Genomic DNA, 17,023 nt, shown 5'->3' with positions numbered 1-17,023 from the left:
TTGTACTATATGCCTTATATAACAGTATATAACCACTGAGACTTGTGAATGAACGTAACAACTGAATCATGAAATGATTTACTGAGGATAGTTTTAGGCAGACACGGACTTCACAGCCTCCAGGGTCCCAGACTGGGGCAGATTTTGGCGGTTTGCACAGCAGGAGGGGGTTTTAAAGACAGCAGGACTGTGCAGGAACATGTGTATTAAACCACCTGTTCAAACTCGGCCTGTTTTACATGGTTCATTATACCTGCCTAGAGATTTTTTAGTTTTTTAAATCATCGTATAACAACCCACAAGTTTGCATTGTATCATCAACATGTGTGAGCTTCTTTTTTTATTTTTTTGGTCAATTTGTTTGTTAGTAAGCAAGATAACACAAAAACAGCTGAACAGATTTCCATGAAACTTCGCTGAAGGGACGAACCCAATCAATTTCCGTGCAGATCCAGATCAGGGGGCAGATGTTTTTTATTGTATATTATTTATTACTTTTCATTATATTATTTTATATTCAGGAATTTTTGGTAAACATTTTCTTTGGTTTCAATTGTGAGATCAGGTATTTTTCAACATTTTCATATTTTCACCAATTTCTTATGGATCATGATGAAAGGAACCAGATATATTTATGGGACTCGTATCTATGAGTGTGAACTTTGGTGCAGCGTGATAGAAATGCATACGCTCTACTGAGTAGAATTCTTGGGGGAGGAAGTTGCTCAAACTCTGCACCAGGGGGCAGCATTCAATAGCTCAATCAAAGAAACCTCCTGAAACTTGCACTGGTTGAGTCATTGTCAACCATTAACTAAATTAACATAACTGCACTTTATATAACTAATCTGGACTCATATGCTTTAAATATGAGCATCAAGCTTCTTGGCTGAATGTCTCATGAGCTAGTAATGTTTAAGAAAACATCAGAAATGAACAGACTCTCCTCTTTAAAGTACTTTATCTGGCGTTTTCAAGGTTCGTCTGCGTCTCTCCTTAAGATAAAAAAAGGTTTCTGTGCAGAGGAGGATCTGCGGCCGTCACTGGAGCGGGACACGAATCCATAGATCACAGACACTCCACTGTAACTGAGATAGTCACAGACTGCAAGCTGCTCTCCAATCCATATGGCCATAAAACTACACAGATTCCAGCAGTCTGCATCCATGGACAGCACATATAAATTCTAGTCTGCTTTGGACAGTATTTCCTCTCCCTTGTTTGGGAAAAAAACAACACTTTTCTTGGCCTGTTCAGCTCAATTAGGCAATAATTCAAATTTCATCATTAGGAATGAATGTAGAGGTTAAAGAGAGCTGCTTAAACTGTGCTAGTATTTGGATGCCACTAAAATTGAGTGGTTTTTTTAGATGATGTTGCATTAAATCTCTCAGCGTTACATGTCATCAGCTCCTGACAAGGCTCTGAGAGCATCTGACAGCACTGAGTGTCTTTTATAGAAGCCAGATGGGAAGAGGTGCTGGAATAAAGTACATCAAGTGCCCCCTATTGAGCTTTATGAACGGATTAAAGGATTTGCAAAGCTCTGTCACAAGGCCGTCAATCACTGTCATGACCGTCTGAGATTTACGGCACTGACCGCAGGAAGAAAAGCAGAGACACCTCTGAGCTGTTGTCATAAAGAATACAGCTTCATCTGTCAGGCTGTTCGCCTCAACATCAACACCTCGAGTGATGAGAATACAAAACAGAGATTGAACCCTGACATAAGACACTACGAATTACCACAGCACTCACAATATACCTGAAGTTTACCTCCAGGAATGTTGTTGCAATTCAATACTTCTCGGTCCTCAGCTCCATTCACTGTCAGGTTTTCCACCTTTTCCTCTGTCGCTGTGACATTTTGCTCTATGATGCTTTAAGAGCTGTGATCACCTGCTCTGATAAAACAGAGGTTCTTTGAATGGGGCAGAATTTGATATCAGCTTTCTTACAGGCTGCATTAGAAACAATGCAGCTTCACAACAGGAGGCAATGTTCAGTGTCATTCAGCAGAGACGTGGAGACGCGGTGTCTGACTTGAGGAGGGAACTGAGGAGCTTCAGGCCTGTTTGCATGTGTATGGAACAATTTGTCCATAAAACCCCAAACTCACCACAGCCCCAACCTACAACCACTAAAGTATGAATTTGGGTTTTGATTTTCCAGCTTTTCATGACATCGCCTACAGCAGAGTCAGAGAGGGCAAGAAACACAATCACAAGAGAATCAGGCCGGACTATAAAAAACATTTCATTTTATTTTGTATAACCCCTAAAGTGATGGGAACTGTGAGGGAATTATATTTATATATATACACTTTTATAAAATATAAATATATGCATAATGCTTTCATGATGACTTTACATGAACTAAATAAATGATCAGTTACACCATTGCCTAAAAAAACTGCATCAGATCACCACACCAAAAAGTGTTGATCACAGCCTTGTCTTCACCCTCTGTGTCAACTCATCACCTCCTGGTCGGGTGTCAGTGAAGGGAGGAAGAGGAGAGAGGGGTGAGATGGGACGGAGGGAGAAGGGGAGCGGCTGGCAGGAGATAGATGGGGGGGGGTGAAGGGATCACCTTGCCAAATCCGCTGTGTGAAGGCCTCTGCTCGGTGCACTTAGTGCATAGTGGCTGGAGCCAACATGTAGCTGGGTGTAGGTCTCCCCGGGGCGACACTCAGGCCCCGGCCTCTCCGCCATTGTCATCTGTCCGTCTCTCAGCCTCTTCATCCAGCAATCTGCCTGGAGGAAACTCACTTCCTCCATCTACATTCTTCCTCCCTCCATTACCCCCAGGAGGAGCAGGGGAAGTTGTGCCGAAGGGGGCTCCCAGGCAGGGTCAGCGAAGTATCGATGTCGTAGCCTAAATGTTGGGCTTTTGTACTAATTAGATCATCTGTCAGAAACTATAAGTCATCAAGACATAATATATCATGGAATAAATCGGACATAGATATGAGAGTTGAATCAGTGAATCTGCGACAGTGATAAGACGCCGGCACACCTCACTGAGTGGAATGGCAAATATGTCATCATCTTGAGACGGGGTCTGGCCGGGACCGTTTCAATGAGTGCACCCATGTCAGGGTGATGTATGGACGCAGTAACACAACCTCTGAGGAGGCATAGGGGGGGAAAGCTGCGCCGCCAACCTGCCTCTCAGATCCTCAGCAGGAGAATAGGGGCCGCATGTAAACATTTGAGATGTGTCACTCATTTCTCCTCTGGTGATTTACAACAAAACCCGGACACCGCCTGCCAGCACCGATGTGTTATTTAACAGGAGGTGAATTCTTCGTTTAGACATCAGATATTTCACACTAAAGGTCAGCCGCTCTGTTTTTAACGCTGTGGATTACACCTTCACAGGTTCGTCTGACGAAAAAAAGCTGCCCTTTGGCTTTTTATACTTTTTTGTGAAGCTCACCGAAAGCCTGCTCCGAGTCTCCTAATGGAAGTGGTTCGGGAATTTGTTTGTGAGGACCAGAGAGAAAAACATTAAGTCTTGGAGGAATTTCTTCCCCTGGGGATCCCTGAGTGTTGTCCATCTCCTCTCAGTCAGTCAGAGCTGAAACTGGAGAACGCTGCAGACACTTCTCTCACTTACAATCTTTTTAACAATCTGTGCATAAGAATTCAGCTTGACTGCTTGAACATGCAGATAGTTTTGGTTTAATTTGCCAAGACTTTGTAATATCCAATTCTGTGAGAGCGAAAAAATATATATTCAAATGATGTTATTTCCATTTAGTTTTAGTACAGTTTCCCTGACTTCTTTATATTTAAAAAATAGAAATTAAACTGTTTATTGTGACCTGCAGATGATAAACTATATAAAAATCGTTTGAAACTACTTAACCATTTTATCAAAATGCATCAAATAATAGCAATTATGTTCAATATTGGGCATGAGCCCTTACAAATATATCAAAATAATAAAAATTGATCATAGAGCTATGGACAAATTGTCTGAATTGAAAGTAGTGCCGATGATAATTGACACTGATGTCTCTGGGTCACACGCAGTAATGATAATAATACTTCCATCGTACTGTTTTTCTAAAATGATCCTCACAGTAAAATATCTCCAGAGTTAAGTGAGAAAATATGTCATGTAGTTTTGTGAACTGATCCATAACATTGACATTACATTGTGATTTTTCATTTTATTCTCAGCATGAAACAGTCTTATTGTCTGAAGTGGTTATGAGCACCATCAGAAGTTAGAAAGTGGAGAAAACAGTGAATTTCTGTATGAAAACATGTTGATAAAATATTATGTTATATTATATTACTACTACAGTAATCAGTGGCACGACCTGCCCAGCAGAGGCCTCTCTCCTCCAACCTCCTACCTCCACCCAGAAACCAAAAACCTCTGTCTCCACACCACAGTCATATCAAGACAGAGGATCCTGAGACACAATAAAATCGGAGATGTATGGGAACCATCGAGGCCGAAACGTCTACAGTGATTTATCCCAGCATGCCTTTCCCCGCTTTCAGACATGCCTACATGTGAAGATTTAAATGTAAGATACAGGTGAGGGGATTTGAAATGACCCTGACAGAAACTATGAAATATGGGAACATAAATGTACATTCTGTCAAATGGGTAAAATATCATATGGGTAACACATACTCTTCCATACAGGGAACCCCTGCCAGCTCCTGGAACGGTGCCCAAACTCTGAAGTCTGGGACCACTTGCTCGCTGTGTTCTGGCGAAGTTGCTAATTTCCCCCCATAAATGAATTTGCGGTTCATCGCCTGGATAACCTCAGCAGTAAAACTATTCAGTGGGCGATTCCAAACATTATTCCTTGTGCTTTTCAAATACTTTCTAATCCTTTAAGTGTGACACAAACACTTAACAGAGGAATGCTTCTTTGCTGTGCTGAGGCACAACCCGCTGAGAGGAGACTTCTACTTGCCATAAGATGTCAAAATAATCAGGTCAGGAGTTGGCACGGCCTCAAAGAGCTCGACATCACGTATGACAAAAGGTCTGCACCCGGGACACAACAACACTGTGTGTGTGAGTGCAGTGCACGAGCAGTGACACAACACACACCCAGTGGCTTGAAATGTAAAGGATATACTTATATACAATATATATATTTATGTACTAGTCATGAAGACCTGTTATCTGTAAAAGGAATGTCAATACACCAAACCACAAGCTGAGAAAACTTGGGTTTATTACCTCGACCAAGGAGGATGTGATTTTGCCCCTGCTGTCGGTCTGTTTGTATGTTTGTCTGTTTGTTAGTTTTTTTGCAGGGTTACATAAAAAGCTACTGAACAGATTCGATGAAACTTGGTAGAATGATGGGACTTGGGCCTAGAGAGAATCCATTTAATAGATCCAGGAAATTCTTTTTTCTTTTCTTTGATTGCAAGATGTTTGTTTTTTTATTATTGTTATTTTCACAGATTTCCCAGGGAATATTCAACAGACTTTTAATTTAAAATAATCTGGCATGTTTAGGGAACGGATATCTATGAATATGTGAAATTGTGCATCTGTGTGTGTAAAATTAATCTATCTATCTATCTGTCTATTTATCTATCTATATAAGTTTTTATCCATCCCACATGTGCACCTCCAGTGTTGTTGACAGTAAATAAGAGCCCAGTCTAACCTGCAGGTGTGTTCCTCTCTTCCCTCCAACACTTGTGAGTCAAGTCAGAAAAGTGAGTCAAGAACAACTTGAAAGACAATGTGACGTCTTTAAACTAAACCTGAGAACAAAAGAGTTGTTTCAGGTGAAATATCAGCTAATGAACATTTTGTCAAGCTGCTGCCAACACTTCAATTGATCCTCTGAATCAAGCATTTATTCCCTTATTCGTGCCGCTTTATTACACAGGCCCTTCCCTTCAGAATCAGTGAGTAGTTTGTTGGAAAATGTTGAGTTACATGATACAGACTTTGGCAGAGTGCTCTGATGAAGGATGCATTGTCTGTGAGAGCAGGCTCTCCTCTGTCGAACAGAAACGCTGACAGCTTCCCCCGGCTCTGGAATGAGCTCGGCTTTTAATCAGACACACTCGACGGGTGCGTTCACACCAGAGCCTGAGCTCCTGATACAATGACGCCATTATCCCAGAAACACCTCGTTCATGAAACACATCACATGACTTTACTTTTGTTTTGACATTTTGATTTGACATGCAGTGCTGTCATGCATCTGCAGTCGAAAGCACATTCGATTAACGTCAAGCATGAGTAGCGTGATTCATCCGAGGATCGTTTTAAACGCTCGCTCGTCTCTGAGGTCCGATTGTGCACTTAAGCAGGTGGCTCTTTTCATTAAAGCTAAATGCCTGATGATTGTGCTCTTCATTAAAGGCCGTCCAGTAATATGGGCCTGAGATAATTGCCCATGTGCTGGTTAAATATAGTGGTTGGACATGTCGTCCGCCACTGTGTGATGAGAAAAGTCAATAGACCCCGGGCTATTACGCTGTCAGCACTAGTACCATTACGCGCCATTAAAAACGGCACAACTCTGTGATTCATCCTCATTATATTTATTGGATAGACGACCTGATCTAATTGTAGAAGCCGACCAGCCCCTGCATAGTTCAACATGTGTCATCGCTGTGTGGACTCTCTGCAGGCACTCTCCCTTATTGAATAATAAATACTGTGTTTGATACAGAGGCTTGTGATTGTGAGGTTTTTTTGTAGAGGACGATGAATTCTACTTGTTCATTAGTGACGACGAGAACACCAAGCTGCAGACTCAGTCATTAGTTTGTGATCCGTACAAGCTCCCAGTGTTGACATGTACGCAGAGAGCAGCAAGCCTGGCTTATTTAACAGGATGGAAACGAACCCGTTGTCTTTCCCTTCTTTATCAAATGCTCTCTCTGCAGGTACACATATGACACATGTTGAACGCTTGCTGCAAAGCCGACCTTCACTCAGGTAGAAGAATAAAAAAAGGGGCCTTTACAAGATCCCACCACACGTCCCCAGACAGCAGAGGAGTCCTGAGGTCGACCCACACAAAGCATCTTCTGTCAGCTCATTTGTGAAGGTCATTAATGTCTAACCGTATTCAAATGGCTCCAGTGGAGGCGTCTGAGCTGGTCACCACCAGTATGCAGATGAGGGTCAGGGGGTTCTTGCCCAAGGCGGCTCTCCCTCTTGGTCTGAATCCCCTGTGGGCCTGCGGACATGTCACGGCCCATCACCCTGCAGACAGACAGTTCACTGACTGGGGTCTTCCACTACAGACCGGCAGACTAGCTCTGGAGCTCTACTGCTCACCCCCCACCCCCTCCCCATTGTGATTTAACCGCTGGTCACAAGCCCCATTAACATAATGATAAGAGATAGCGACACCTCCCTTTGAATTCTATCAGGTAGCCTGAAAGCTGGAGTGTAATGAAAGGGATAATTACACAATTTATAAAGGGAGGGGCACTGACAGCACCACAAAGCTATCTGGCTGAGGCCTGACCCACCTAATTAAGATGGAGTCCCATCCATCTTGATGTCCCCGTCAGTGAGTTGGTCCCCGGCAGTTTAACGTAAATAAAAAAGTGTGTCTCCACACAATTCTCTTCACGGCTCATTTAAGCTCTATAGAGGAGATGAATATGAAGAGGTTTGGTAACAATTTTTTTTCTGGCTGCGACACAGAAACCTAAAGAAAAACTCGACTGTGCCTCCATGGACCTTCACACAGAAGCCATTCACCACATTCTTGTCGTAGTGACAAGGGTTTAAAAAGCTGCTCCATGCTGAGAACAGTAGGGGTTAGAAAAACAAAGCTCTTTAAAGCGCAGCAGAAGACGACTGAGAGGGACATCATGAAGAAACTCCATATTTCTACATGTCCACATTTTTCTTAAACTAACAATTTGGTTGAGAAAGCATGATGTGGAATGGGCTGATCTGTTTCTGGGTCCAAGCTCTGGTATTTTTAAGATGCTGATGTGTCCCTGGCTGTAACTGTGGATGTTAGATGGTGGAACAGACACAGAACAAAGTTTTATCCCCTTCAATGAATTCAATCTCTTTTAAAATATAAATGGATGCCTCACAAAAAAAAGAGGTGATGGTAAATAAATTCTCAAACTGAAGGTTTGGACCCGGACGTGGATTTTACCTCACATGCAATTTCACACTTCTATGATGCATCCACATTCAAATGGCAGGTTGCAGGTCACATCCTAAATGAGACTCAATTTGAAGGATGTAAACTGTCCTTCTTCTGTTTCTCCTGTATTTAACTATTAAGTCAACACAGGGGCATGAGACTGACCCAGTGATGCTCACAGTCATCAGCACACCATCTCTATTTCATTGGGCAAAACACAGTCCTTCCCTCTCACTGTCTAATTATGCCTTTGTGTGCCTGTGATTATCCGAGGCTTGTAAAAACCTATTTTCCCTCATGGTGAATAAAAAAGGCCCCTTTGTCAAGTGGGGGCATGTCAACACACTTCTGTGGATGAGCAGTGCTGTCAGCATCGGTGCGGAGTGGATACACACACACACACACACACACACACACACACACACACACACACACACACACACACATATATGAGAACATGCATGGGCGCACGTGTGCATCCTGGATTATGTCACGGCACTGGAATGCCATTTCATGACAAAGGGGAACGGGCCGTGTTAAATGAGGGTGACACGCCACTCGCTTGTTTTTATCGAGGAACACGGCGCGGGCCACAATGGCAGAGCGAGCCGGGCCCAGAGTTAACGGGGGAGCCTCAGCAGCAGCAGTGAGCATGGAGGCCTGTTTCCCCAGACAAGGGTGCATGTCTTGTGTTTATAGTTGACACACACGCACTGTTTGGGGTTGATCAACTCCGATACCAGAGTCAACACATCGCACTTGCTGCGCGCTGATGTGTGTTTGAACACTTGTCTGGTAAATAAGCAGGTCCCCTTTGGTTTCCTGAGCTGCTGCTGCACATGAAGCCTGATTTGCATTTATTGAGTGTCTCACTGTTTTAAAAGAAGTTCCACAAGGAGATGAATCCAACCGTTTTATTGAAACAAGGGGGGAATGTCACCAAAGAATAAAAGCCATAATATTAACAGCTGATTGTGGTATAATCACATGCTTAAAGAGTGATCAGCTTATCACAGTATTACATCTTCTTGATTAAAGCTGTTTTAAACCTTCTTTTTCTAGCCCCTGATAGCAGCTGCTTCAGAAGTGAGACAAGGCCTTGAAGTGCAGGTTGGGATTAGTGGCCGACACAAAAGGAGCCTTTGCAGGGGAGGCATGCCCGTCCCCTTTGAGAGGCTATCATTTAGAGCCTTCAGCCACAGATCATCTGCAGCTTACATGGGGAAAACTTGGTTAAATGTTGATCAGGCCCATTATGTGGCTCTCCGCAAGGGGTGCGTTTGATGGTTTAGGCCAGTGAGGGCTCCAGAGGTCTCAGTCTGCCTCCGCTCTCTTGTCTCTATATTGGTATGCATCCCTCATAATAGAGGCAGGAGGTAGGGGGTCTCATTAGGGGCCGGGGGAGTGTTGTTTTGGTGGGGGAGGAGGAGGAGGAGGGGGGTTGTCGATGAATTCCTCAGGGCAGATGCACCATCATGTCGGAGCTGAAGCTGAAAATTTCATCACGGGAGCAGGTGAAACATAAACAACACATAAGGCCCGTTCTTGTTTGCTCCTACGGCTCAAAATGCAGCAACTGTGCCTGAACAACATGCTCTGAGATCCGCTTCAGAGCACGAGAGGGGCTCCAGGTGGGCCGCGTCTCTTCACAACAGGATCCTCGTCCGACGTTACCCTCTCACTGAGAGATAGCTTCCTCTGGAACTGCTCTCAGTGACGGACGAGCGGTGCAGACGTGGCTATTTCCAGGCTCCTGAATGATCTCCTCACTTCCGTCTCGCCACCAAAAGTCTGGGGCCGCGGCGAGTGAAAATGGATTCCCCCTGGGCGGCTACTTCCTCTGTCATCTGTCACCGCTTCCTGCGTGTGAAGAGCAGGTAATGACAGCACGCAGGTGTTGCGAGCCGGGTGGTATCACTGCAGCACAGAAACACATTTCCTCCACAAAATGTATACTGTTTGTTTAAATTCATTTTTATTTAAAAATGTCGGATTTAAATATTTATTTTGCTGTATCTCTTCAACTTCACACACTGCTGCAATCGCCGCACTGAGTTGTAGTTTTCGCCGACAGGTCACATGCACCGTAATCATGTGCAAAGTGGTCCCTGAACCGAGCTAAAATGATTACATATTGGCCGTTACTCAGATATTTGTTCTGCTGCACTGCACATAGAAATTGATGTTCCATGAACCTTGGATATTGTTCTCATAGGGTCATGGTTTGGAATTTCATGTAGGTGATGAATGGCTCCAGATTTATTGAAGACTTTATGAGAACGCCTGTCGCTGCGTTGAGATAATCAGAGAATTTACAGAGGCTACAAAAACATAATAAGAATTTGGATGAAAGTTTTCTAAAGTGGTGATTTCCTTTGCATGTTTGATTTTTATTTGGCTTGAAGTAACTCACAATGACCCAGAACTTGTTAGAAACATCAGCCCGGCTGATGTGAACCGGCCTGGCTTCTCAGCGGTGTGTAAAACCACCGCCATGGTTTGTTATGACAAAGGTCATGGATAACGGATGATCTGCCTTACAGTTGCCTAATGTGAGAACAAAGACTTTGTCAAAATATATTCCGGGGACGGAGCGAGCGGTGGGATAAGTTACATTGTTGTGGGGATAGGTTTTCCAGACGGAGCGATGTGAAGACAGGCCCTGGCTGTGGATTTACTGGAACTTGTTCTAGTCCGTTAATCCTTGTATCTCTTTGACTCTTTCCGCAGGTTCCTCCGTTGGCAAGCTTCACGTGCTCTGAAGTGGCTGCCCTTCCTGTGCTCGCTAATAATTTCTAGTCCTGGCGTCCAAACCAATCTGTTTTCACCGGTTAGATGGAGGAATAATCAAACTTAATGTGATTAAAGAAAATTAAATGAACCACAAAAAGAATAAATTGTATGTTGGAATACTTTGATATGTAAGAATCCAATTTTCTTACATATTTTGGCATTTAGCAGGAAGATACATACTCTGCACAAATCTCAGGTTTTATTTAAAAAAGAAATAAAATATGATAAAAAAAATGTGGTGCAGGAACATGTGCACATTTTTCACTTGTTCTGTCTAAAATAATCCATATGGCTGCTCGTCCTGATGGAGGATCCCACGCCGTTACACCGGCCCATGCATTAGGCTTTTTATGGGCCCCGGGTGGGGAATGATGAAACCGAATCAGGTCATGCCAACTGATAGACATTCGCCTCAGCTATCATTTGCACACACCATCCTTTTAAAGTGTGGAGGAGAACAGAGGCCCCCTCCTCCATGTGGCTGCGTAGTGGCTTCCCCAGAAGCTGTCATCATATTGTTCACTTAAATATTTAACTTCCTCAAGAGATTGAGCTGTAATATAAGAAATCATCCCTATAATTCCCACTGACTGCTACAAACAGATGTGAAATTTCAGGGTAGGGCTCGGACTGTAATCGGCCCCCCTATGGCCAAGATATCATGTTCTTCACTGGGGTCAGACACACAGTCTCCCTTTTCATATTACCCCTCAGATTTGTCTGTAAGACAGTGTTATATGGGCTGTGGAGAATTATTAGGCTGTGGACACGAGATTCTGTTTGAAATCCTGAACACTTCACAAACCAACATTGTGGCACAGAGCCTCCGACTGGTACGTCTCTTCATGATCAGAAACCAGTCGTCACAAATAAGACGCCACACAAATACACACACCGGACATTTTAAAAGCAGTTTGGAGTATGTGTGTGGACGGGGGGGAGGGGGGGTGTTGACATCTAGTTGTATTCTCTTATTTATCAGCCCAGATCTCGCTGAACAGCGAACGGGAGTAAAGTTACTCACTTTGCCGAGTGCAACTCTATCCAGGAGCGATACATCATCATGTCACTCACTGACCTGGACGGAGCTCCAGGTCTGAGACGACTTCACTTCACGACTTTCCCCATGTTCCATCTAAGCTCTCCCCAACTGAAAGTAAATCAAACAGAGAAATTTGTGTTTAGGAATCCTCTCTGTGCCCGTTTAGATTTGCTCTCTGTCTGTACATCTCACACCAATCATTGGCCTCTGATGATTTGCCGGTGTAGTCATGTAAAAGAGAAAGAGGATTCAAATAATCCAGCTCCCAAACATCGGCTCCTTCAATCATGAGCGAGCCTCCTCTTTAGAGGGATGACCCTTTGAGGCTGAAACCCATCATTATAGGTTTAGCCCACTGGGCATGTATGGGGACCGGGCCACCCTTATGCCGAGGCCTTCTGCAGGGCCCGGGCCTTCAGCCCTGGAGGCAGGGGCCCTCGAGCACGTAAAGAGCAGAGACATGGTGGCCTGACTGATATTCATGTGGACCAGCTAAATGTGCCTTTCAGGCACGGGGCACTGGAGCGTTACATTTCTGAGAACGGAGAGTGAAGCTTGGAGAGCTTGGTGAATGTGCTGGATGTGTAGATGCAGGCCTGCGACTGTACATTGATAAGAGAGGTGGATTATTGCATCAGTAGAAGTAGCAAAGCCACAGAGTGAAAATAAGAAGTATAAATACATTCAAAACTTGACTTAATGAATTAGCATTAAGATTTTATTCCAGTACAAAAGTAAAAGTACTTATTATGCCATTCAAGGTTATAATTATTGATACAATAATATGCAATCTGTAGTAATAAATCCTAATGTATTGGTTGATAATAAACCTGAATCTGCAGCTAAAGAAGCAGAAACAGAGACGAGGAATTAAAAAAAGTTCCTCACAACTGAGGCACAGCACTTGAGTAAATGAACTTTTTTCTGAATTAATATATCCTGACAATTCCACACTGAGGGAGAAATGTACAAACTGAACCGAGAGATCAAGAGACGACAGTAATAAGAACTAAAAGGCCTCTGAATGTGCTTTCTGCTCCGCTCACTGGACGTGATGAGGATTTCAAGAGAAAACTTGTTAGCTACTGTGAGAACCTGCTCCTGTATGACAAAAATCCTCTTTGTCTGATCCGTGGCCCTGCTCCACAGATAATGGAGCAAAATGTGGCCTGAGGGAGATAATTTGTTCCCAGATCTTCAGATCGCAATATTTTCATTTGAGCCCAGGAGGGGATCTCTTGAATTGCCAGCTTCCATTGTGTTCCAACAAGGGGCACGAATGTCTTGTCAATTAATTTTTCTTTTATTCCAGACCACAGAGCGCCTGAGTGAATTCAATTACCAACCAATTAAGAGGTGTTTCCTTTTATTTACAGGCTTTGATTCCGTGCGTATCCATATTGTTTGAAAATAAGACAGGAGCGGGGTGTTAAATCACTTGAAACATTCTCTCTGCGTGGGCTGTTTAATATTTTCTCCCCAATAGCATGCTCTCTGCTGTGTCCCCGGGTCACGAGCACAACAAAAGCACATTTCATGTCGCTGAACTCTGTCCACAATTGTTCTGCAGATGCTCCTCCACTGTGGTTCCCCAAAACCCACCCCCCCCACACAAATCCAAATCCCACTAACAGGATTCACATTGACACACTAACACACACGAGACGGGCATGGTTGTGCGTGACAGGACTTTGGGAATAGATGGGGACAGGTGGAATAAGCAGCAAACAGGTTCACATCAAACAGACCCAGGCATGAGTCAAGTCCAGCTCAGACAAAAAGCTGAACTCCTGAACCTCATGGAAATAAGTTAAAGGTCTGATTGCTTGTGGAAATGGGGATATTGGAAGTGACAAGCGGAAAATGTCTCTGTCTTACACACTTTACTGCTTAAAGCCACTTGACTTCAGATTTCCTGACAGGCTCGGAGGCCTTAATAGGCAACATGGTTTATTTTCTTACAACACAGACACATTTGAGGACTTCATCTAAATAGAAGGAATTGGAAGGACTTTTAAAAAAAAAGTATTTTAGTGACCTGGCAGGAGCTGGAAGAGAGACAGAAAACAAAGGGGGTCACTCTAAAATAATTCAAACAAACACCAAAAGAGGGTTGAGGTGGCCTGTTGTACTTTATCATGAATTATACAGCAGGAAATAAATTATGGCCTCATACAGGCTCTTTTTCAATCTTGGTTTTAAAAGTAGAACACAGTATTTTAATCTCCTATAGTGAATCTCAGCATGTGGCCTATTATAGTTTTTAGTTGTTGGGAAAATGACACACAAGTCTCAACGCTGGGACTTAAAATAAATGACTTTTATTCAAACATCGACACGAGTTTAAATAAAACACAAAAATACAGTTCAGTCTAAAAAATACACATCAAGTTTACGCTTATGAAAATAATTTCTGTACACGTGTTTTCTTCTTCTTTTTCTGGAGTCAGCCGAAGCGAGCAGCTACATTACGGATCATACAAAAATAAGTGGGCGTCCATCAGTTCAAGGATCGGTCTCTGTGGAGTGAATGATTTCATACAAATAAACATGTTTGTTGTGCTGTGTGAACAAACCATGATGGAGCAGAGGCACTTTACATTCCTTCTCTAACACACTGAGATATATTGGTTCCCAGTGCAGGAGGATTATTGTGGGAAAACACCAGTTTAGGTCCAGTGGTACAGTGAGGCCTATCAAACCAGTGAGTGAGTGATAACAGTGGACTAGATTAGAAAAGTGAATTCTAACAAACAGAGATAAATTAGTTTATTTTTCTTCTGGACAGTCTTACACCTCAGTTCCTTCCCGGCTGTATATGAGGTTGTTAACACTGAAGTGGTTGGAGAGGCTCTGTACTGATGTGTAGTAGTTGATTCTGTTGTTGTCAGAGTTCAGGGGAGAGATTAACGTGGGCGAGTAGGAGCCCAGTCCGGACATGCCCTCTCTGCTCTGGGACAATCCCCCGAGGTGCGAGGTGCCGTAGTCCCGCTCCCCGCCCCTGGAGCCCTCGGTGCCGGCGGGGGTGGTGGTGGCGGTGCTGCCCGCCAGCAGCGAGTTCACGCTGGACACGAAGTTGCTGTAGCACGGGCTGTGCTCCGAAGAAGGGGACGGCGACGACTTGGGCTCCGTGGAGGCCGGGGACCCGTGCAGGCTGGGCGGGGACGAGCTCAGCAGACTGGCGGTGTCGGAGAGCTTGAGCGAGCCGCCGTCCTCGGACTTGACGGGGGGAGAGGTGCTGTCCGCTCCGGTCAGGTCGGATCTCCTCTTTCTCTTCCGCCTGAAGTTGCCGTTGTCGAACATCTTCTCACAGTTCGGGTCCAGGGTCCAGTAGTTTCCTTTTCCTGCAGAGAGAGAAGCGACACCAGGGTTAAAATATGCGTAAATTTCAACATTTAAAATGATCCATGCGCAAAACTTCATCCAACATTTAAAAAGTGAAAATATTGAAAAATGCATTTTAAGATTTATCATTAATTTATCAAAACAGTAACTAAAGGCCCAAAGCGAATTTCTGCAGGAACTTGAATAAAATCATCTCCATTATTTTCTAATCCTCCTGAGACTCACCGGGGTCATCCTCATCCCGGGCCACCTTTTTGAAGCAGTCATTCAGTGACAGGTTGTGTCGGATCGAGTTCTGCCATCCAGCCTTGCTCTTCTTGTAGAAGGGGAAGTTTTCAGCCACGTACTGGTAGATCTGACTCAGGGTCAGCTTCTTGTCCTGTGCGTTCTGGATGGCCATGGCTATGAGCGCCGAGTAGGAGTAAGGTGGCCTGACCATCTTGAAGAGCTCCTGCTGGCTGGATATGGACAACCAGCCCAGGTCTGCTCCACCGAACCCGGTGGGAGGCGGCAAGAACTGCCGCTGGTTCGAGCCGTATCCAGACTGGATGTAGGACGTGCCGTTGTTCCCGGGAAGATAAGGCGAGGAGTTGATGCCGGGTCCGTTCAGCCACAGGTACGGGTTCGCGGACGGGGACGTGTACTCCCCGAGGCCGTAACCGGAGGGATGCGTGGGCGGCCTCTGAGGGTGGTGGTGGTGGAGGTTCTGCTGGTACACACCGTAGTTGTCGCAGTACACGGCCATGTCCAGGATCTCCTGCGCGCTGTGGTGTTGAATCGGGCTGGTCTGCTGGCTGGATGGTTGGTGTCCAAAAGCGTTCATAATCCACATTGACCAGATTTCCACCCCAAAAAAAGCTGATCTCGTCTCAGTGACTCTCCCTCAGGACTGAGCTCGACCTCAGAGGGAGGAGTATTTATGCGCAGCGCCCGGAGCCTCCAGGTAGCCCATTGAAGAAAAGTTTTGGGATGGTCACACCTCTCTTCTCTGTCCCGTAACAGCCCACTCGTATTGACCCAATCTCCGTATCAATGAGCATCGATACTGCTTCTCACTGCGGCGCAGAGGTTCAACTTATTCCTCAGGTATATTCACATTAAACGAACAATTGAGGGTTCAATCCATGATATTACCCGTGCGTAATTACGCACAGCAGTTTGTTTTGTTTTTGGCAAATTCAGGATTTTTTTTTAAATAATCCAACAAAGACCTGAGCGAAAAGCAACGTTGAATTATGTCACATTTTGATTTCATGAATTTGTAAATCGGCAGAAGAATTAATATTTGTCCTGATCGCGCGTAGATTCCATATTTTGAAACTTTTTTTTTGCTTGATTTTTTTTTGTTTTTGAGAAATAGTGATCGAAACTTGAATGGATAGCAAATGTGTTTTTAAAGCAAACTTAAATCTGTCACCAGGCTTCCTCACTTATCTGAGTGACAGAGGTTTATCAACTGCATTCTGAATATAACCAACCTTTCTGGGGAACAGTGAATAAGGGGAAACAGACTGAACTATAATTCACATGCTGCTGCGCACTGATCGTCCCCGTGTCTGAACTCGCTGAACTCTGTGAGGGAAAGTGTCAAACCCAAACAAGAGGCAGCTTCTCTTAAAAAGAAATTCGTTTGCAATAAACACTTCACAAGTGCCACAGGTTTAGTGTCAACAAGTGACTCGTGGAAGAAATCGTCCCCCTGCAGCAGGAGA

General features: G+C 44.3%; 1 protein-coding gene across 1 annotated transcript; it reads right to left on the bottom strand.

Annotated features, from left to right (window-relative positions):
* Nucleotides 1-14,264: 14,264 nt before the first annotated feature.
* On the bottom strand, nt 14,265-16,414 carry foxi1 (forkhead box i1). Its single transcript, XM_020082930.2, has 2 exons — nt 15,537-16,414; nt 14,265-15,310 (listed from the first exon to the last, which is right to left on the bottom strand). Exons 1-2 carry the CDS (start codon nt 16,141-16,143, stop codon nt 14,757-14,759), a joined length of 1,161 nt encoding a protein of 386 aa, XP_019938489.2. The 5' UTR covers nt 16,144-16,414; the 3' UTR covers nt 14,265-14,756.
* Nucleotides 16,415-17,023: the final 609 nt, after the last annotated feature.

The sequence above is a fragment of the Paralichthys olivaceus genome, chromosome 21, assembly GCF_024713975.1.
Source record: "Paralichthys olivaceus isolate ysfri-2021 chromosome 21, ASM2471397v2, whole genome shotgun sequence".
In the NCBI taxonomy this organism is placed as follows: domain Eukaryota; kingdom Metazoa; phylum Chordata; class Actinopteri; order Pleuronectiformes; family Paralichthyidae; genus Paralichthys; species Paralichthys olivaceus.
This window is presented reverse-complemented; position numbering and strand designations above follow the sequence as displayed.

Coding starts and splice junctions, on each gene's coding strand:
- foxi1 (XM_020082930.2), bottom strand. CDS start 16,143: ATGTGGATTATGAACGCTTTTGGACACCAACCATCCAGCCAGCAGACC. Junction 15,311..15,536: donor CCGGGATGAGGATGACCCCG/GTGAGTCTCAGG, acceptor CTCTCTCTGCAG/GAAAAGGAAACTACTGGACC.